The sequence below is a fragment of the Sceloporus undulatus genome, chromosome 4 (genome assembly GCF_019175285.1).
Source record: "Sceloporus undulatus isolate JIND9_A2432 ecotype Alabama chromosome 4, SceUnd_v1.1, whole genome shotgun sequence".
Lineage (NCBI taxonomy): Eukaryota > Metazoa > Chordata > Lepidosauria > Squamata > Phrynosomatidae > Sceloporus > Sceloporus undulatus.
Window position 1 is genome coordinate 59,132,754 of NC_056525.1, and position 20,341 is coordinate 59,153,094.

The following is a 20,341-nucleotide window of genomic DNA, read 5'->3' on the forward strand; positions in this document are numbered from 1 at the left end:
CGAGGAGACGCCGCAGAGGGCGATTGCCCTCACAGAAGCCTCTCCTCGGCTGGGCTCTTTCCCCAGACAAAGAGCCTGCCCGCGGAGACCCCGAGGAGGGCAATTGCCCTCCCAGAAGCTTCTCCTCGGCCGGGCTCTTTCCCCAGATAAAGAGCCTCGCTGAAGGGACGCCAAGAAGGCTATTGCCCTCCCAGAAGCCTCTCCTCGGCCGGGCTCTTTCCCCAGAAAAAGAGCCTGGCTAAGGAGACGCCGAGGAGGGCGCGCGATCACCCTGCAGCCTCTCCCTGACCGGGCTTTTTCTCCGGGGAAAGCCCAGTGAGGGAGACGCTGAGGAGGGCACGCAATCGCGAGCAGCCTCTCCCCAGCTGAGCTGCCCCCCTCAAGTCTGACCACTGATGTATCCACTGGTCATATAAAAATCCACATTTTTGGTCCTAAAAGGTGACCTCGACTTATACACGAGATCGACTTGTACACGAGTATATACGGTAGTTACAACACATAGCATGCAACAGAGAGGGAGCACCAGTAGTATAATTTAACAATTTTGCAGTGCACTCCTGTGCTTGTTCAGTGGGACTTGCTCCCTTGGCAACTGTGCTCAGGGTTGTAGCTTTTACACATTTCTAAGAGCTAATTCTTAACATTATCGCTTCCATGAATAGGGTCTGTACTTTCCATTGTATCCTATTTACAGAAGCTGCTGCTGTACCTGTAAGTGGACATGTAAGTCAGTATTTGTGTTTTTGGAGATGACTTCTATTTATCAGTTTAGAGCTTTGTTCCTATTGAAACTTAATTGGTAGGTTTCTTCATAGAATGGCTAGATAGAACTGCTTTCACCTCTGGACTGTTGCAGCTAAGACTGAAGTAGCTAAAATGAATGGAATATTTCCTCCTCTTACCAAATAATTTTTGTTCTTTTCCCCCAGGAGTACGCCCTGAACGCCTTCCTATTTTTGATGAGGAATGTTGGCAGCTGATGGAAGCCTGTTGGGATGGAGACCCCTCCCAGCGCCCACTTCTGGGCATAGTACAGCCCATGTTGCAGGGCATAATGGATAGACTTTGTAAGATGAACTCTGAACAGCTAAACAAAGGGTTGGATGATTCTACTTGAAAAAGAAGCAATGAAGGAACTGTTCTGTTTTGTGACAACTCTTGGTCCCCAGTTTGCCACTGGCAACTCACAGTGTAGCTGTTTGGAAGAGAGTGGCCAAATATTGTGCGCTCACGGTGAGAGAATATTGAAATTCCACCTTGTAATAGCAGCCAGGGACATTCATTTCCAATATGCACTACTAATGCAAGTTGCCAGTGCTTCCTTCTTTATTAAAAATAAGACAGGGAAGTCGGATCTCTTCGTCTGCAAGGAATTTTGCTTATCTCCCTTCAGGCTTCGGTAAAGGAGAAAAGCACTGTGTGCATCAGATATGTGGTAAGCAGCATATTTGGATCTCCAGCTACATCTGCTAGGGGTCGATATATCTTAGTTGCTCTGACTGTCACACATGAATGTGGATAATTGGAAGAAACAGGTGTGTCCCTTCAATAGGGAAGATAATCCTGCTTACATTGGCAGCATAGACTCTGAGGGTTATGAGTTAATGCTGACTTCCAGTAATACCTAGGATGTTTACACAGAGGGATCAGAGCATTCATACTCAGCAAAGGAAGGGCCCACTGCAGTGGAATACCCAAACATATAAGCTATCTCTTTTTTGGTCATGTGAACCAAGCTCTTTTCCAGTAAATGCCTAATAGAAACTTCAGACATCTGAACAAAGATGGCCTTCTTTTTTTACTTCCCCCTCCCCCAATCTTAAAGTAAGGTGTATATTTCACCAAAAGATTTTGCACATACAGAAACAGAAACACTATTAGGAACTACTGTCTGTATTCATGGACAACTGGAGATCAGATTTTTAACTAGAGCAGTTTTCTTTTTTTGAACAAAGTGTAAGGGCAATGACTGTTTTAAACTCTAATATTGACAGATCGTTTTAAAAGATTCCTTCACCTGTTTGTGTGTTTTAAGTCATCTCTAAGAACGATAGAGTACCTAAGAGAAACCTGTCATTCTATAGACATGTGTGGTGCTGTATTTGACCATCATTTACTTCCTTGGGGTTTTGTTTGCGTTATTCTAAGAGACAGTTGCATGAAGCACACAAGAGAGGAAAGTCCAGATACTTTTGAAATGACGGGCTCTTTCTCATAATCTACCAGTCTTGACACAATAATTCCTTTGCATTTGCTTGTATAGCAACTAGTTTTTGTATTATTGTGTTTTGAGGGCAGTATAGATTGAGCTAGAGAATGCACCTGGAAGGATAGGGATCACTTGTAATGTGTTTGGCACTGTGGTATATAATTACATTCTTTCTCTTCCATGCAATGAGACATGGACTGGTTACATTTCCATAGGATAATTTACCATGTGCTGTGCAAAGTCCATGGAGCATACATTTGAGACTTTTGCTTCCAAAATTGCTCCTGTTGTACAAAACAGAAGTATAGCCTCTTGTCTGTTTACATAAACTCCTAGAGACAAAAGTAACCCTGCAGTGTTACTCAGCTGCTTAGCTAAATCCTTCTTTGTGTGTGCAATAAAATGGAAAAACTGCTTTTAAAATAATTGCTTTTTACTTAGTAGGCATTAATTGTTATGTGGTGGTCCTTAAAATGTATTGGCACTTCTGTCCACTGACTGTAGCATTTGGCAACTTGAACCGAAATGGGCAGCAATAGCTGTCAACCATGCTCACAGAAATGCACGTATGTTCTCAAATAGGATGTCTTAAAATGTCACTTAATGTATAATTGGACCACCATTCCAGTCACTTGACAGTATTATTCCATGATTACATAACCATTTACTCTGTGCTACCATGGGTAGTGAGCTTGTTTAGAATCAGGGTCATCTAGGTCAGTATTTCTGGAACTATAGAAATAGTTTATGTAAAATAAAATAAATAAAACGGTATTTGAAAATGTCTTGTACAGCTTTCCCCAAGGAGCTTCTTTTTTTACTCTTTACCCTGTGCTTTTTTTTTTTTTTAAATCAAATGTATGTTTCAGTTCCACTGGGCTTGTTTTCTCCCATAGGCACAAAATAGCTTCTCTGTGTCTTCTACAATCATGTATGTACTTCTGTTGGACATAATTTTAAGTGTTGTTTCGATCATTCCTGAAGCAGGTATCACATCCTGTGACATGTTGCCCAGCAAGGTATATACATGTTATGTTCTTTTTAAAAGGCTCAGACACTTAAAATTGATTTTGCTTTCATTTAAATCAGGGGTACGCAGCCTGCAGACCCTCCCAAGCCCCCTGATCAGCTATGCTTCTAGAATGGGAGATGTGATTAGCCCAGTCCTTGAAATAAATTCTGGTTCCATTTTTGGCCACTCAACAGCTGGATTTCATGTAACACCTTTGACAGGGTTCAGGATAGACAATTGGCCTCCACACCTTTTGCACTTAGCCACCCTTGATTTAAAGGATAACCCTCTTTATCTTCACATACACCTCCCATGGTTGTTGGCCAAGTATATAATGCAAACACTAAATAGTCTCACAGCTACATGGGATGTCACCATTGGTATTGTGGTGGGATGGATAATGAGCATTGGTGAATGTAGAGCAATATCACTTCTATTGTCCCTAGTGACTGCACAAGAGCAGTCAATTAGAGATCTGCCAAAGACATGTAGCTCTGAAATGTGTCCATGTACAATTTGATTTATTTAAAATCCAGTCGCCTCACCCCACTTCATGTCCCATCTTCTAGAATCCAGTCTTCATCACCTACTTAGTTCTACACCCAGAAGGAAACTTTTATTGCAATGTATGATGCAAGATTTACAAGTTGCCACTAATTTGTTGGCTTAAAGCATATGTTCCTAAAGACAGGTTTTCTTAAAACTGGGGAAGTAGCAAACAAAGCTAGTTTACAAAACAAATTCCTGCAGAAATTTGAGCTGGAGAAATCAGAGCACCCATACTGGTGTGAGTAGTTGATAGGTCAACGATGGATGCTATTCAATGCTGATCCATTGCCAAGGTGCTTTTTATTTCTGCTCTGAGAACCCGTCATTTAGGCTCAGAACAAACACTACATAGGAACTGCATGAGCTAAAATTAGCTCCTGAAGCAAGGCTTGAATACAATATGAAACTGCCATGTTGTGGTGCTGGAGTGTTACCCTTAGCTTGGTGGTGTATTGCTGCTGCCTATCACATTGCTTTGTAAGTAAAGCATATTGTAGGAGTTCTTGTTTAGCAACTGACAATTTTTTTTTGTGATTCCTCCATCTCTGTTATAGTAACTTGAATATACAATGCAAGCTCTTGTGTAATTAAAAACTGAACTATCACATTAACTTCCTATATATAGCACTTCTGTTAAGTTAGTCCTTCTATCTGCCCTTTCCCTTCCAATGACAATGTTTGAGGGGCTGGAAGACACTTTTGCAGATGTCCTCCTTTTAAAAAAAAAGTCTTAATACTATTATTTTTTTCTCCAGGGAGAGATAAGAGCACATCTGCATTTGAAACTCTCTCAGGGGCTTGAATAGCACTGCATTTCTCACATTTCTAAATATTTTGGTTCTGTTACTGTTGGTCACCTCTTAACACTTGGCTACTGTGGAAGTGAGAAGTGCGAAAGAAGTTGTACAGTTCATTGTAATGCCTATAGATTTTGTACTACTTTTTATTTTTTAAACTGATGTATAATAGTCCTAAAAGCATAGGTAACAAACTTACCAACTGTATAGGAAATGTGCAATAACATGGAGAATGACATTATTATGAACAAATATTTCCCTTGTATTCCGTAATAACTAATCTCTCCACAGCAGCCCCCCTTCCCCATTACATGTATTTTAAGAGACATGACTGTGGATCAAGACTTCACTTAGTGCCATAATAAAGGTCTGTTTTAATAGACAATAGAATGCACAGATGTGCTGTGCTGTATAATAAAGTTTGCATTAATGTTTTGTACTGTTTGTGTGGTTTACTCATCCAATAAATATTGTAAGCCCTTTGAAAAATTCTGAATGTGTCACACCACCACCTGGGGATGGGTGGAGACAGATACACAGCAATGACACCTGTTAATACACTGGCAGTAACTTGAGTTCGCAAAGCTATAACAATGCCTTTGCCTTGGCAACAGAGGCGGGTGTTTTGTGGTGTCTAAAATAGTTTTGTGGTGTCTAAAATACCCAAAGGATGTTGTACAGACGAATAGCCTATATCTATCCTATATTCTTCCCACATTATTATTATTATTATTATTATTATTATTATTATTATTATTATGCTATGTAGTACAGCACCATAATTTGAAAAATATACCAAGACTCTATTCCATGTTGAAAGGATGCTTGAATCTCTTCACAGGACCAATCCAAACACATTTAATTACTTTTTATTTTAAATAAATAAAAAATAAAAATTTTATTTCTATGCCACTCTTCTGTAGCAAGACAATCAGAGCGGCTCACACTAAAACGTCCACATACAATATAATACATAAAATATCCCCCTTTTAAAAAGAATTAAATATATTACAATTAAAAGAGTTTTTAAATCAATTTATAATAAAGATAACATAGGCAGGGTGGTAGTAAATACATGGTGTGAGGGGGTAGTCAATCTGCGGCTGAGGAATTTATTCAGGAAAAGCCTTCTGGAAGAGATCGGTCTTGACAGGTTTTTTGAAGCTGTCTAAGTTGGTAATTTGATGGATCTCGTCCAGCAGGCCATTCCATAGCCTGGGAGCAGTTGCAGAAAAGGTCCTCTGGGAGGTTGCACATCTGGTCTTTAAAGGCTGCAATAAATTCCTCCCAGAGGACTGGAATGAGCAGGGTGGATTGTATGAAAGTAGACGATCCCTTAAATATGTTGGACATAAGCCATGTAGGGCTTTAAAGATAATAACCAACACCTTGTATTGCACCAAGAAACTAATAGGAAGCCAGTGGAGTGACTTTAAGATCTGTGTTATCTGGTCACTCCTAAAATTTCCAGTAACTAACCTGGCTGCCATGTTTTGTACATCGTGGACTTGAAACAATTACTAAGGAAGGTCAAAGAAAAAAGTGCAAAGGTAGGCTTAATGCTGAATACAAAGAAAACAAAAATAATGACCACAGAGGACCTACATACATTCAACCTAGACAATGAGGAAACTGAAAGGAAGAGACGGCTCCACAAAATGTAGGGTATTCAAGTAAATGGTAGGACATTACAAAAGCTGAAAACACAAATATAAATAGGCATTCGTGTTTCTTAGTGATGCTCAAAATGGAAGACATTTTAGAGTTCCTCCTGGACAGAAGCCTGAAATGTAGGACATGTCTTCCTGACAGAGTTATCCATCTCCTGCTCTCTGGTTGTTTTTATGATTTAATGATGTATTATTGTTTTAAGGGATTTTTATATGTCACTTTAGGAGGGAGGGGATATGGGGATGTATTTTTGCATTGTATGTTGTATTTCATATTGTATTTTACTACTGTTGTTAGCCACTTCGATCCTGTTGGAGAGGCAGGATATAAATTATTATGATGATTATGAAATAGTAAAAGAATTCCTGTATCTTGGATAAAACATAATTCAAGAAATCAAAAGAAGTCTAGAAACAGGAAGAGCAGCTATGAAAGAACTAGGAAAGATCCTAAAGAGTAAAGCTATACAACTAAGCACTAAAAATAGAATTATACAAGCCACTGTATTTCCTATTACCATGTACAGATGCAGAAGAGTTGGACAGTGAAGAAAGAATAAGAAGAAAATCAATTCATTTGAGGTGTGCTGGAGAAGAGTGCAGAGGATATAGTGGACAGCCAAAACAAAGACAAACTGGTCCTTGAACAAATTGAGCCTGAAATCTCCCTGGAAGCCAAGATGATCAAGGCTGTACTTTGGCCATGTCATGAGAAGGCATGTATCAGTTGAAAAGACAATAATGCTAGGAGAGATGGAAGGATGTAGGAGAAGAAGACTGCATGCTAGATGCTTTTAAGGATGTCACTAGTATGAATTTACAGGACCTAAGCGGAGTAATGGAGAATAGGGGATCTTGGAGATGTCACACCCACAGGGTGTCATTAGTTGGGATTGATTCGAAGGCAGTACACAACAACAACAGTTGAAGAGAAGTATTATTCATAAAATACCTTGTTGCTAAAGTGTACATTAGCATCTTTGTCAGGCATTGTAGTGGCACAGGATTAGTCATACAACTTCTGAAATGTAATTTATCAAGCTATTTCAGTTCCATTCTTAGATATGGACAGTAGGGGTGTTGATTTCCATCCTTATCAGAGCACATTATGGTAGCTATGGCTATCACTGATTACTGCTGTTGTAAATAGTCACTTAATAATAATAGTAATACTTTATTTCTATACCGCTCTTCCGGAACGATCAAAGCAGTTCACAGATCTTTAAAAATTATACATCATAAAAGTGCACATCATAAAATATCTATCAATAAAACTAATAAAACCAACAGCGTATAAAAACAAACATGGAATCTATCGATCGCAGTTAACCTTTTCTATCAGAGGAGACATTCTCTATAAAGAGTCCAAAGGAAATGCTAATTGGAAGAGGTGGGTCTTTAGAGCCTTTTTAAAAGCATCCAATGTAGAGGTCATACAAAGCTCTTCTGGAAGTTTATTCCAGTACATTGGTGCAGTCGATGTAAATGCTCCCTGGTGAGTTGCTGCCAATCTCACCTTAGGATGTACTAGTAGATTTTCCCCTGATGTTCTGAGAGTGCGGGGTGGACTATATGGGGAGAGGCATTCCTTCAAGTAACTCGGGCCCAAGCCATATAGGGCTTTATAGGTAATAACCAACACTTTGTATTGAGCCCAGTGTTATGTGGTCTGACCTGGAAGTTCCAGCGACTAGTCTGGCTGCAGCATTTTGAACTAACTGTAGCTTCCGAACCTGGTACAAAGGTAGCCCCATGTAGAGCGCATTACAGAAATCCAAGCTAGAGGTTACCAGTGCATGTACTACAGTTTCAAGGTCCTTTCGGTCCAGACAGGGACGCAGTTGGCATATCAGCCAAAGCTGGTACCAAGCACTCCTGGCTATCACATCCACTTGAGATGCTAACTGCAGAGATGAATCCAGGAGTACTCCCAAACTGCGAACTTTGTCCTTCAGGGGAAGTGTGACCCCGTCCAGGACTGGATGGCAAATTTTCCTGCCTGGACTTGGGGTACCTATCACAAGTACTTCTGTTTTCTCTGGATTCAGCTTGAGTTTGTTTTTCCTCATCCAGCCCATTACTGACTCCAGACAGGCATCCAAAGGAGATGCCATCCTTAGTCACTGTATCAGTTGGAGACATGGAAGATTATTGCATATCTGGGAATGGATATTACTGCATTGAGGAAAGGGGAACGTGATGGGAACGCATTTTACCACACAGTGCATCCCTTTTTCTTGAGAACGTTCCCAGAACGTTTTGCTGTAGTGCATGTGTATTTCGTTTGGAGGACTGTGTAATGATAACATCTCCACTCTGTGGTTGTTTACATAATTTTCCCTGGGTCCTCTCAGCTCCTTGAGTCTCCGCTTTGGCCTCTGCTGTTTCCGCTGTCCTTCTGGCTTGCCTCTCTCGTTCCTTTCGTTGTCTTAGGGCTCATTCCCACTGGCGGTTTTTAACTGGAAGGAACTGGGAAGATTCGGTTTCTGCCTCTCTGAATGCCTCTGGAAGTAAGTGCCCACTACAAATACCTCAATTGAGCCATTGCAGCTCTTTAAACCAGTTTGAAAGGAAGAGTCCTCTGCTGTCACCCCAATTCCCCTTTTTGGCAGCTTGTCACCCTTTTGCCTCCTGTGTGTGTGCATGTACTGTGTGCCTTCAGGATGTGAGCTTCCCTCCCCGCTTTAACTCTTCTGGCTGTTTGCTATGGAATTCTGGGAGTTGTTTGCTTGCTTTTGTGTGGTGCTCCAAACGGAGGGGCTTTTGTGAGTTCCCTCCTGGAACAGATGCCTCCTCTCCCTCTCTCTCTGCCCTATTCCCCTCCTTCCCTTCCTTCTCTCTTTTCCCTCTGTTTTGCCCTCCTCCTTCACTCTCTTTCTCGCTGCTTTTCCTTCCTTCCTTCTCTCTCCCTCTTTCCATTTTCTCCTTCCCTCTCTCTTTCTCTCTCTTTCCCTCCTTTCCTCTTCTCTCCCTTGTCCCACTTTTCCTCCCTTTTTCCTTCCTTCCCTCCCTCCTTCTTTCCCCTCACACACATACACACACACACACACACACACACACCCCTTCCCTCACTGCAGTCGCTTGCCTGCCTGCCTCCCTGCCTGTCATTCTTTCAGCCAATCAGGAGACAGAGGAATGAGAGAACGGATTTGGGAACGGATAAGAATACTGCACAGACCTCTTTTGGAATGTTCTGAGAACGTTACAGCTTGCTGGGAATACATCTAATCCGTCCCCACCCTGGAACACATGTGGAACACATCGGGAACGTTCTGGGAACCCGATGGGAACACATACGTGCGGTATACTTAAATGCGTTCCGTTCCTATCGGGTTCTCAGAACGTTCTCAGAACGCAGTGTGGTATTCTCCATGGAGAGATAGATCTGGGTGTCATCAGCATACTGATAACACCGCGCTCCATGTTTCTGGATGATCTGACCCAGCGGCTTCATGTAAATGTTAAATAGCATGGGGGGCAGAATGGCGCTTTGAGGGACGCCAGATGTCAACTCTCTTTTACGAGAGCAACTGTCCCCCAGCCTCACCATCTGGAATCTTCCTGAGAGGTAGGAGCAGAGCCACTGGAGCGCAGTGCCCCCGATACCCAACTCTCCCAGGCGTTCCAGAAGGATACCATGGTCGATGGTATCAAAGGCCGCTGAGATGTCCAAGAGCACCTACAGGATCACACTTCCCCTGTCAATGCCCAGACAGAGATCATCAACTAAAGCGACCGTGGCAGTCTCAACTCTGTATCCTGCTCTAAAGCCAGTTTGAAATTGGTCTAGATAATCAGTTTCATCCAAGACGGCTTGGAGTTGAGAGGCAACTGTCCTTTCGATCACCTTGCCCAAGAATGGTAATAAAGAAACCGGTCTATAATTAGACATCTGCAGGGGATCAAGGGAGGGTTTCTTTAGAAGTGGTTTCACTATTGCCTGTTTTAAGGCCGATGGAAATATCCCCTCCCGAAGAGATGCATTAACTATACGATGTAATGAAGTTTTTATAGCATCTCCACCCTGAACGGTCAACCAGGGGCTAAACTTACAGCTAAACATATGATGTGAATGCTTTTTTCAAAAGTATTAATTTGTCTTCTTCCTCTTTGAAGAAACAGTAGTAGAGATTAACATTAGAACATATTTCTTAACTAGGGCGGGTTACACACTGCCATTTAGTACACGCTCTGCGCGTCCTAGGATTAGGAAGGGGCTTGCTAGGGTTAGGAAGGTTCTCACCTTCCTAACCGCCCCTCTCCCTAGGACGCGCGGAGCGCATACTAAATGGCAGCACTGCCATATTTACGTCTTGGACGCACAGCGTCCAGACATGGCGCAGGGAAGTGACACCGCGAGTGCACACCTCGCACCTTGTGGCACCACTTCCGGGACCCAAAAAGGAGTGCCATTTCGGCGCTCCTTTTTAGCTGTGCCGGGAAGCCTTGCAGTCTGGTCGCTGGGGCTTCTCGGCATAGCTAAGGGAGCCGGCGTTAGACCGCCCACTTTTGGGCGGTCTGTAATGCGCCAAGTATTCCAACTAAAACCCTGCTATTTTTTGCTTCAGTGGGTGCAATTTACAGTAAACAACTCTTTGGGATGGGTAACAGATACAGATTAGTAATTTAAAAAGCCTAGCGTAACAGCAACATGTTAGGGCACTGTGAGTATTAGGGCACTGTGGGTGTTCTTTCTTTAGAAATAAAGTGGACAGTGAAGCAATTGAGTAGTCACAGGTGGTAAGGAACTGCATTATAAATAGTTTCATAGCTTTGCAGTCATATGCCTATATAACTGCCACTTGTAAAATGCCAGGTGTTTGATGATATGGGTTCGATTCTTTTAAGGTTTATATAGCATATGTTTATAGGTACCACAAGAAACATGGGTTTGTGGGGGGGTTTGGACAAGACTCCTTAACACAGCTATTCCTTTAAAACAACCAATTCTAGGCTCATGATACAAAAAGGTACGTAAGTATGAATAAGTTCTCCAGATGAGCTCATGGGATGTCATGAACATTTCCTAAGGCTTCTCCTAGGTTTACATCAACTCATTAACTGGTGAGCAGCATTGCCAATTTCCGGGGAATTCCCCAGAATCCAGGGAATTTAATTAATTTCTTTCTGGGGATTTTGACTGAATATTCCGGTAAATATTGGGGAATTCCAAGGATTTTGGATTTTGGTAAAACATTCCAGGGAATATCTTCGAGGCTTGTTGGCAACACTGCTGGTGAGTCAACAGCACCAGAAAAGAAAACAAACTAGATTTGTTCTTAGCAGAAAGACTAAGAGCTAGAAACCCTAGTATGTTTGTTTAAACAAACAGATCTTAGAAGTTCCACTTGGTCTCATTGATATGGCTATCTTATGATTCATACAAATCCCAATTTTTTAAAAAGGTCCACAGTACACATAACTGAGGACACCATCCCCACATCTCACTGCAGTCTTTCAGGCTGAACTAGAGTGCCCTCTGGAGTTCTTTATTACCCTTTCATTAAGTTAGGATAATATATACTGAGAGTCCTTGGTGTTTATCACACGGAGCTTTTTGTAGCTCAGATCCGGGGTGACTGGGTCCAACGATGTGAATTCACGTTATGACATGAATGTGTTATCAGACGAGATTCCGTTCTATGGGCGCTCCTTCCGTGGTGCTTCCGCAATGATTCCAAAGTGACCCCTCATTTTGGTGAAATCGGAAAAAAGTGAATTCAGAGAATTCGCTTTCAAGCTCACATCGATTTCACTTTGAATTGGTCTGGTATAGAAGATCACTCTGAGTTCTATATTACCCCTTGGCCCCCTGCGTCGTGCTCCTTCATCCCCCTCCTCCTCCTTCACCCCATCTCGTCCTCTCTGCCACCCTGCCACCCATCCCATCATCCCCTGCCAGCTCCTTCATCCCGGTCCAGTCCCCAGTGACCCTCTGCGACCTATCCCATCATCCTCTGACTCCTCCTTCCGCCCGATCCTGGCCCCATTGACCCCCTACGACCTATCCCATCATCCCCTGCCTACTCCATCCCAATCCTGGCTCCAGTGACCCCCTGCGACCTTTCCCATCATCCCCTGCCTGCTCCTTCACCCCGATGAAGGATGACAACTAAGGAGGGGGCAGGGAAGGAGGACAGCGTTCAGAGTCCCACTAAGCATGCGCAAGGGTGCCGATTTGAATCATTGAACCCTCCAGTGTGGTAATACAATGTGCACTCACCACGCTTTTCTTGAATCCGTATCACGTGACTTGTCTGGAATCGAACTGACTCCACTTCCCCCTCGATTCAGAAGGGCAACAGAAAGGCAACCAGGGGTGGTAAAACATCATGTTTTAACATGAATTTACATTGCTAGACAGGAGTGACTCTGGATTTGGTGTGAAAAAACATCACGTTTCGCGTTGCTAGAACAGGAGTGACTGCGGATCTGAGCTGCAAACCCCCCACGTGTGATAAGGCTCCTTGTCTCCCCAAACCAGAAGTAATATCATTACTAGATATTAGTTGAAGCCTGCATTCAAGCATCTTCTAGAAATGACAAAGGACAATTTTCAAATATTGGGACACCTTTAAAACTAGCCAATTTACTTTAGCATGGGCTTATGTGGACTACTCAAAGGCAAGAAGACCATATTTCTCACTTGGACTGTGCACACTGGCATCTTTGGGCCGGTTGGGGTCATAGTTGGGATGTAGCGTCTACACAACACATGCTCCAACTCCGCCCCCATGACGCCACACACCACACCACATGGCATGCAGCATCACGGCACTCCTCTGCCGCTGCTCTTCATGACGCAGCACTGAAGGAGCTCCCTAAAATTGCAGGGTCACAGCTATATCACACCCTTTGCAGAATGCAAAAAGAAGCCGCTTTTTGCGGCTCCTTTTTGCACCCTGCAAAGGACAGACTGGGGTTGCCGTGACACCGATCTGGCTGTAAAACGGGCAGTCTCCACAGCCCTACAGTTTTCAAATCTAATGGCAGGCTGAAACGGGACTGTTATCAGTCACAAGATATACCCAAACATCACACAGCTGAAGAAGCACGGTTGTGGCCTTCCTTCTGCCTTTCTAAACTTCATGCTAGACTGCATAAGGTGGGATGAAATTACACCAATTTTAGCACTGTCTCCCTATCTATTGGGAATGTCTATAGTGGTACAATTTAAGCATAGCTGTGTTAGTTTGTAAAATCAATATGTAAAGAGATCTTATTACACCTTTGAGATTAACTAAAAGAAGTCGGCAACACAAGCTTAGACTTCGTGGATGAAATGCATCTGAGGAAGTAGACTGAAGTCTATGAAAGCTCTTCCTGCCAACGCCTTTCAGTTAGTCTCATAGGTGCTACAAGATATCTTTATATATCTGTCGGGAAAATCATCTCACTTTTTGTGAATAATGACGGAAAATGGCTTGAACTAACATGCATACATTTAATATTTTACTGTAATTCTTATTTTGATCATTTATCTAACTAACATGGATGAAAATATGGTAGAACGCATGGTAGAACCACTGCGCCACACTGGCTCTCTATCGTGTAAACTACCTTGGCCTAAATACCCCCAAATGGTGCCCTTTAAGAGATTTTGGACTTCAGCTCCCAGAAGCCTTTGCCATATTGGCCAATAGTCTGGGATTCTGGGGGCTGAAATCCCTTAAAGTGCACAGTTTGAGGACCACTGCCCTAAAAGCACCAGATCCCACCTGATCTTGGAAGCTAAGCAGAGTCAGATGTGGTTAGTACTTGGATGGGAGACCACCAATGAATGCCTAAGGTGAACCTATCAAGTTTCTTCAGAGGGGGTTTGCCATGGCCATCCTCTGAGGCTTAGAGAGTGTGACTTGCCCGAGGGCACTCAGTGGGTTTGCATGGCAGAGCGGGAATTCGAACCCTGGTCTCAAGAGTCCTAGTCCTACACCACACTCACACTGCAGAAATAATCCATCTTGACACTGCTTTAACTGCCATGGCTCAGTGCTACGGAATTCTGGGAGCAACAGTTTGTTCTAGCACCAGAGCATCATATGCCAGAACATACCAGACCATACCTTTTCCACTTCTCTTGAATAAGCTTGAGAAATACTACCACCTCTACTACTACTACTACTACTAGTAGTACTACAGGGGAAAAGCTACCTCTGTATTCCTCTAAATGGGTTGAAAATTCCACTCCACCTACAAACAGGCGGCGAATGTGAGGGGAAAGCCCATCTTTCTGCAGTTAGGTCCAAAACACACTGCAGAAATAATCCAGTTCAAGACCACTTTAACTGCCCCAGCTCAATGCTAGGGAATTCTGGGAACCGTAGTTTTGTGAGACACTTAGCCTTCACTTTGAGAGAGCTCTGGTGCCACAATAAACTACAGTTCCCAGGATTCCCTAGCACTGAACCAGGGCAGTTAAAGCGGTCTCAAAGTGGATTATTTCTGCAGCGTGTTTTGGACCTGAATCAGCCATGGCTAGCTGTCATTCGAGATGGCTGGATCTTATCAGTTTTTACCTTCATATTTTATCTTCTTTTTTAAAATGTCAAGTTCTTTTTAACAAAGGCAACAGATGGGCAAAGAGGACTGCAGCCTCCTCAGTCTCCAGCCATTTATAATTCAGATACAAAAGCATCCCATCCAAGGAAGCAGCCCTCACTCACTCACCTCCTCCTCCTTCCCTTCCATTCATAAATCCCTTTTTCCTTCAGGCACATCCCTTCTTCTTCCCATTTAGATTTGTAAACCCTGTACTGGGAGAAAGGCGGGTTGTTGTTGTTGTTATTTATTTATTTATTTCCTGACACCTCGGAACCCTTTTCACATGTCTCCTTGTTTCCGGTCGGCTTACTTTATTTACCGTACACAGCCACTTAGCTGTCTATAGCAATGCCTGTTTCTTCCACAACTCAAAAGTATATCTCCCTCAGCGTTCTCGTCGTTCGGCGAATTCGCGTCGAGGGCGGACACAGGGCCCTGGAGTTCAGCATGACGGGGGGGAAAAAGGATGCGAAGGGAGGGAGCGGGCGGCGGTTTTGTCAGGCGGCGCTGTGGGCAGCCCTCATCCGGTCGAGGCCCCCTGGGTCCTTGGATTCGGAGCGAGCTCGGAGGGAGCGAGAGAGCGGCCGAGATGAACCTGGAGCTGCTGGGTGGGTGGCTCTGAGGCGAGGGAGCGGGGCGGAGGGCCGGTGGGTGGGTTGGGCCGCGGAGGGGCACCGGAGCATCCCAGGCTGGACCAGGGAGCCCGGAAGACCGTTGTTGGGGGAACCATCCTCCGCGCGACATGGCAACAGGGCAAGCGCTCATAGAACCAGAGAGTTGGAAGAGACCGCAGGGGCCATCCATCCAGCCCCCTTCTGCCATGCAGGAACTCCCAGTCAAAGCATCCCCATTGACAGATGGCCATCCAGCCTCTGCTTAAAGACTTCCATAGAAGGAGACTCCACTACACTCCGAGGAAGGAGTGGGTTCCACTGTCGAACAGCCCTGACTGTCAGGAATCTTTTTTCCTGGAGCTTGCATCCATTGTTCTGTTTTCTAGTCTCTGGAGCAGCAGAAAACAAGCTTGCTCCCTCCTCAATATGACATCCTTCAAATATCTGACTGCATTCAGTCAGGGAGGACACAGGGCCTGAGCAGCAGAGGATTTGATTTGTGTACATATTCCAGAATCTGAAATACAAAACATTTCTGGTCCCAGGTATTTTGGATAAGGGAGACTCAGCCTCTGTGTGTTTGCAGAAGGGATGCCCATCATTTCCATGCAGGGTGACCAGCAGCCCTAACCACAAAGGAAGACAAAGCACTGCAGAATGTAGGACATTACAAAGGAAAAACCAAAACCTCTAATATATAAATAACCATGCTTCTTAGTCATGCTCAAAATGGAGGTCATTTTGGAATTCCTCTTGGACAGAAGGTTGAAATGTAGGGCGTGTTATGGGAACGGAGGACCTCTGGGAACTTGTTTGTGATGTATTGTGTTTAGTCATGCGTTGGGTGATCCTGCGGATGAGGCAGTTTTATTCAACAGTATACCACATGAATAAATTGTAAGCTGTAGAAAATGTGTTTCTATAAAGGGGAGGGAACTGATAATGATGATGTCTTTATAATCGAGCAATCAGCCCCATGAATTGATTATAAACTACAGAAATCAAGTCCAGAGACAGGGCCATGTCAATCTGGGGAGACCTTTCAAAGTGTCTGTGCAACCTAGCAAACCAATTTAGATCAATTAATGTTGTCTCTTCCCCCTTAGAAAGAACCGTAGATGTATCAAAGAATTACCCAGCACCAGAGGATACATGCAGCCAATTAAATATGAATGAAAGGAAGTCCACTGGCTGCATTAATTCCCTTCACTAAGGAGACAGTGAGTTTGTACTACCAAAGAAATCAAATCAAACGTTTACCAGGAGAAGTTGCTACTTTTTAGAGCTCCAGTTCAGTAACTCCAGTTATAAATACGCAAAGGGATCTTGTAGCACATTTGAGTCTAGCAGAAAGAAAGAAAGAAGGAAGCTAGTAGCATTAGCTTTCATAGACTTGAGCCTTCTTCCTGAGTTTCTGTATGGGGAGCGGACTGATGATTATGATATGAAAGAGGTGTTTTGACACTTTCCTCTGCTCTTGTGTGTCTGTGTTTGTGTTGCCTATGGACTTATGGTGCCTTTGTAGTTTTTTTCATAGGCACGGACTATTCAGAGGTGGTTTTGTCAGCTTTTCCTCTGAAATATAGCCAGCAGCACTAGGTATTCGTAGGTGGTCTCTCATTCAGTTACTAACTAGGGCTGACCCTGCTTAGCCTTCAAGATCAGACAGGATCTAGTGCCTTTAGAGTATTTAGGTGCCTGCTTTTCATTGTTATTGTATACTGTACCTTCAAGTTGTTTCCGATTTATGGCAACCCTAAAGCAAACCTGTCATGGGCTTTCTGGAGCTGAGAGTTTGTGACTTGCCTAAGGTCACCCAGTGGGTATCCATGACCAAGTGAGAATTTAAACCCTGGTTTCCAAGTCGTAATCCAGTGCTCAAACCACTCTGCTATACTGTCTCTTGATTCAGGAACTGCTAAACAGCATTGTGTTTTATGCCCAAATGACAGATTTGATTCCACCTCTGAAGAGCGGGGTATAAATAAATATTATATTAAACTGGCTGCACTCTGTTGCTAGTTCTTCCTTCACATTCTGGAGTGTGGATTCACATAGTGAAATGATAAACCTGATCCTGTAAATCAGTGATATGAACTGTGTGACACCCTACTTTCATTTTATGGAAGGCATGGGTTTATTTTTTTTTAACAATTTAAACAGTGGTAGAATTTGTACAACCTTTTCATGCTTTGTGCTTCTCTTTTGTTTCAGAATCCTTTGGTCAGAACTACCCAGAGGTAAATGCCTTTTCAGTTTTACACTTGCTATTCTAATACTGCTTATGACTTTGTTTTGATATATTTGAAGTAGGGAGGAAGATTTTTTGTGAGCTGTGATGTGAGTGAGTAGTTATGGTTTATTAAATTTCATCTCACATTTCTACTGTAAAAATAGGATCCTTCCTCTTTATGGATTTTCACTGTACAATCATCACATCTTGAGTGTCTGAGTGATCTCTCAAGAGGGTTTGGCCTTGTTTTGTCTGGAACATTTTAAAGCTGTGACCTAAGCTGCTTAGAAATGAAATTTATTTCAATAACTTATATGCCTTTTTGCTTTCAGGAAGCTGATGGCACATTGGACTGTATTAGTATGGCCCTTACATGTACTTTTAACAGGTGGGGCACTCTCTTAGCGGTGGGTTGTAATGATGGTCGAATTGTCATCTGGGACTTCTTGACAAGGGGCATAGCAAAAATCATCAGTGCCCATATCCATCCAGTCTGTTCTTTATGGTAAGAAATTATCTTAATACAAGTAGAATCGTATTTGTACATAACATGCCTGCAGCTTAATATGAAAGATCAGTTGTTACTATTAGTATTCATGGTCGAAAGAAATCCTGTATGTGCACAGTCAAAATTTATATCTAATATAATCTCTGACACTTTCATCTTTTATTATGATATTTTTTTTGGAGGGGGGTGGGTTCTCCAATAGAATATGATGGGGAAAACTGTAAAGCATTTTTAATATCCATGTTTTATTCCAAGATCTTTAAAATCACCATTTAATTCTACTTTAAATGTATTGATGCCTGAGTGATTATGACTTGAGCCACATCTTTTAGGGAATAGAACGGAAAACTTTTCAGCCTAAGGACCACATTTGTATCTATGTAAGCATCTTAGGGTATCATGCCAAATGCAGTTGTGACCAAAGTGACCAAAACCTAAAGTAGCTCTGGGCCAGAACATTTCCTTTCACCCCTTTGCTGTTTTCCTGTTTATTTTTCTTGCTCTCTGCATCCTTTCTTTTCTCAGTTTTTAATCTCTCCTCCTTCTCCCAGTTTATCTCTTGCTGTGTACTGAAAAAAGGTAATCCCTTTCTAGTGCACAAAGTATGCTAATAATTTTTGCAAACATACAATGATTAATGGAGCACACAAATACATTCCAGACAAAAATTAGCATGTGCTTTATAGACTATAAGAAAACATTTGTCTGCATAGATCACAAAAAGCTATGGATGGCTCTTAAAGCCATGGGAACACCAACACATCTGATAGTCCTGTTGAGAAAACTGTACAGCAAGCTTAATGCTGAATGTAAACAAAAATAATGACCATGGAGTAACTATATAAGTCTAACCTCGACAATGAGGAAATCAAAATAGTTTTTAAAAGTTCCTGTACCTTGGATCAAACATTGATGAGAATGGAGATTGCAGTTAGTAAATTAGAAAAAGACTCAGACTGGGAAGGACAGCTATGAAGGAACCAGACAAGATCCTACAGTATAAAGATATACAACTGAGAACTAAAGTTAGACTCATCCAAGCCATTGTATTTCCCATCACCATGTATGGATGCGAGAACTGGACAGGGAAGAAAGTACGGTAAATAAAAGGGAAATCAACACATTTGAGACATGGTGCTCAATCAGGGAGGTTACAACCTGAAATTACAGGATCTAAGCAGAGCAGTAGAGGACAGAGGGGGGATGGAGATGTCTCTTCCACAGGGTTGCCATTAGTCAACAGTGGCTCAAGGGCAGTTATCAACAGCAACAAGTGATGAAAGTAGAAACTGATAACTTTATACATTGCAAGATCATTGCAGAAAAGAGGAAGGAAAAAGCACATGGCTCGTTGTAAGATGAGGTTTGGTAGTTGTAGCAGGTGAGGTGTTCCTCACAGCTGGTGTTCCTCATATTTTTTACTCTGGTATGAGGATATGTTTAAAAACATGCTCCATGCACAGAATTGATCATTTCTAAAATCATAGTGACATTGGAAATGAAATACAATCATTGCAGACTATATGCATTCACTTCTTTTGACAGGACTCACTTTTGATTTAAATAGGATTAAGGTGCTGTAGAAAATGACCATTTAAAATTATTGTTAAGATCAAAGTAATTGAGAGGTTATATTAATATATTAATCTTATGTTAATCTTTTTTTTTTAGCTGGAGTAGAGATGGTCACAAATTGGTTAGCGCATCAACTGATAATATGGTATCTCAGTGGGATGTTCTTACAGGTGATTGTGACCAGAGATTTCGTTTCCCTTCACCTATCCTGAAAGTCCAGTATCATCCTCGAGATCAGTAAGTAATATTGACACAGATCTTTTTGTTGGGTGGTTTGAGAAGGCTGAAAGTTTTCGTAGTTGTAGTATTCTAATCATTGTTCAAATTTCATAGTATATATTTTTCAAATCTGTTCTTTGTCTCATTTGGGTACAATTTAAATTGGCTAGATTTTTGTGCAGAAGTTGAAAATGAAAAACTAAAAACTGTTCTCATACCCTGCTTCTGTTCAGCTCTTAGATGTCAGGAGCAGGGTCAGGAGGTGTGTGGATGTTGGAAATGGGGTGGGACCAAGAAATATGACTGCAGGCATGTTTTTGAATACCTCTTATATTTTACTAAAACTCAGTGGTGTCACTAGGTGGTGTGGGGCATGCAGACTGCACTGAATGGCACCCTAGAAGAGTGGTG

At 42.5% G+C, this 20,341-nt stretch overlaps 2 protein-coding genes across 7 annotated transcripts in view; both read left to right on the forward strand.

The window, feature by feature from the left end:
* DSTYK (dual serine/threonine and tyrosine protein kinase) overlaps positions 1-5,005 on the forward strand; it is a 24,320-nt gene extending 19,315 nt beyond the window's left edge. The window contains exon 11 of the mRNA XM_042463411.1: positions 933-5,005. Within this exon, the coding sequence (XP_042319345.1) occupies positions 933-1,120 (188 nt within the window). The 3' untranslated portion in view covers positions 1,121-5,005. The remainder of the gene's footprint in view (positions 1-932) is intronic.
* Positions 5,006-15,304: 10,299 nt separating this feature from the next.
* Positions 15,305-20,341, forward strand: part of RBBP5 (RB binding protein 5, histone lysine methyltransferase complex subunit) — a 33,078-nt gene continuing 28,041 nt past the window's right edge. For 2 of the 6 annotated variants that reach the window (XM_042462793.1, XM_042462797.1), the window contains exons 1-4: positions 15,305-15,389; positions 17,610-17,635; positions 17,961-18,133; positions 19,808-19,948. In XM_042462793.1, coding sequence (XP_042318727.1) covers positions 15,371-15,389; positions 17,610-17,635; positions 17,961-18,133; positions 19,808-19,948 — 359 coding nt within the window. In that variant the 5' untranslated portion in view covers positions 15,305-15,370. Of the gene's footprint in view, positions 15,390-15,766; positions 16,293-16,501; positions 16,616-17,609; positions 17,636-17,960; positions 18,134-19,807; positions 19,949-20,341 lie in introns of those variants that run through there. The other 4 variants (XM_042462796.1, XR_006103477.1, XM_042462795.1 and 1 more) reach the window with 4 other exon arrangements.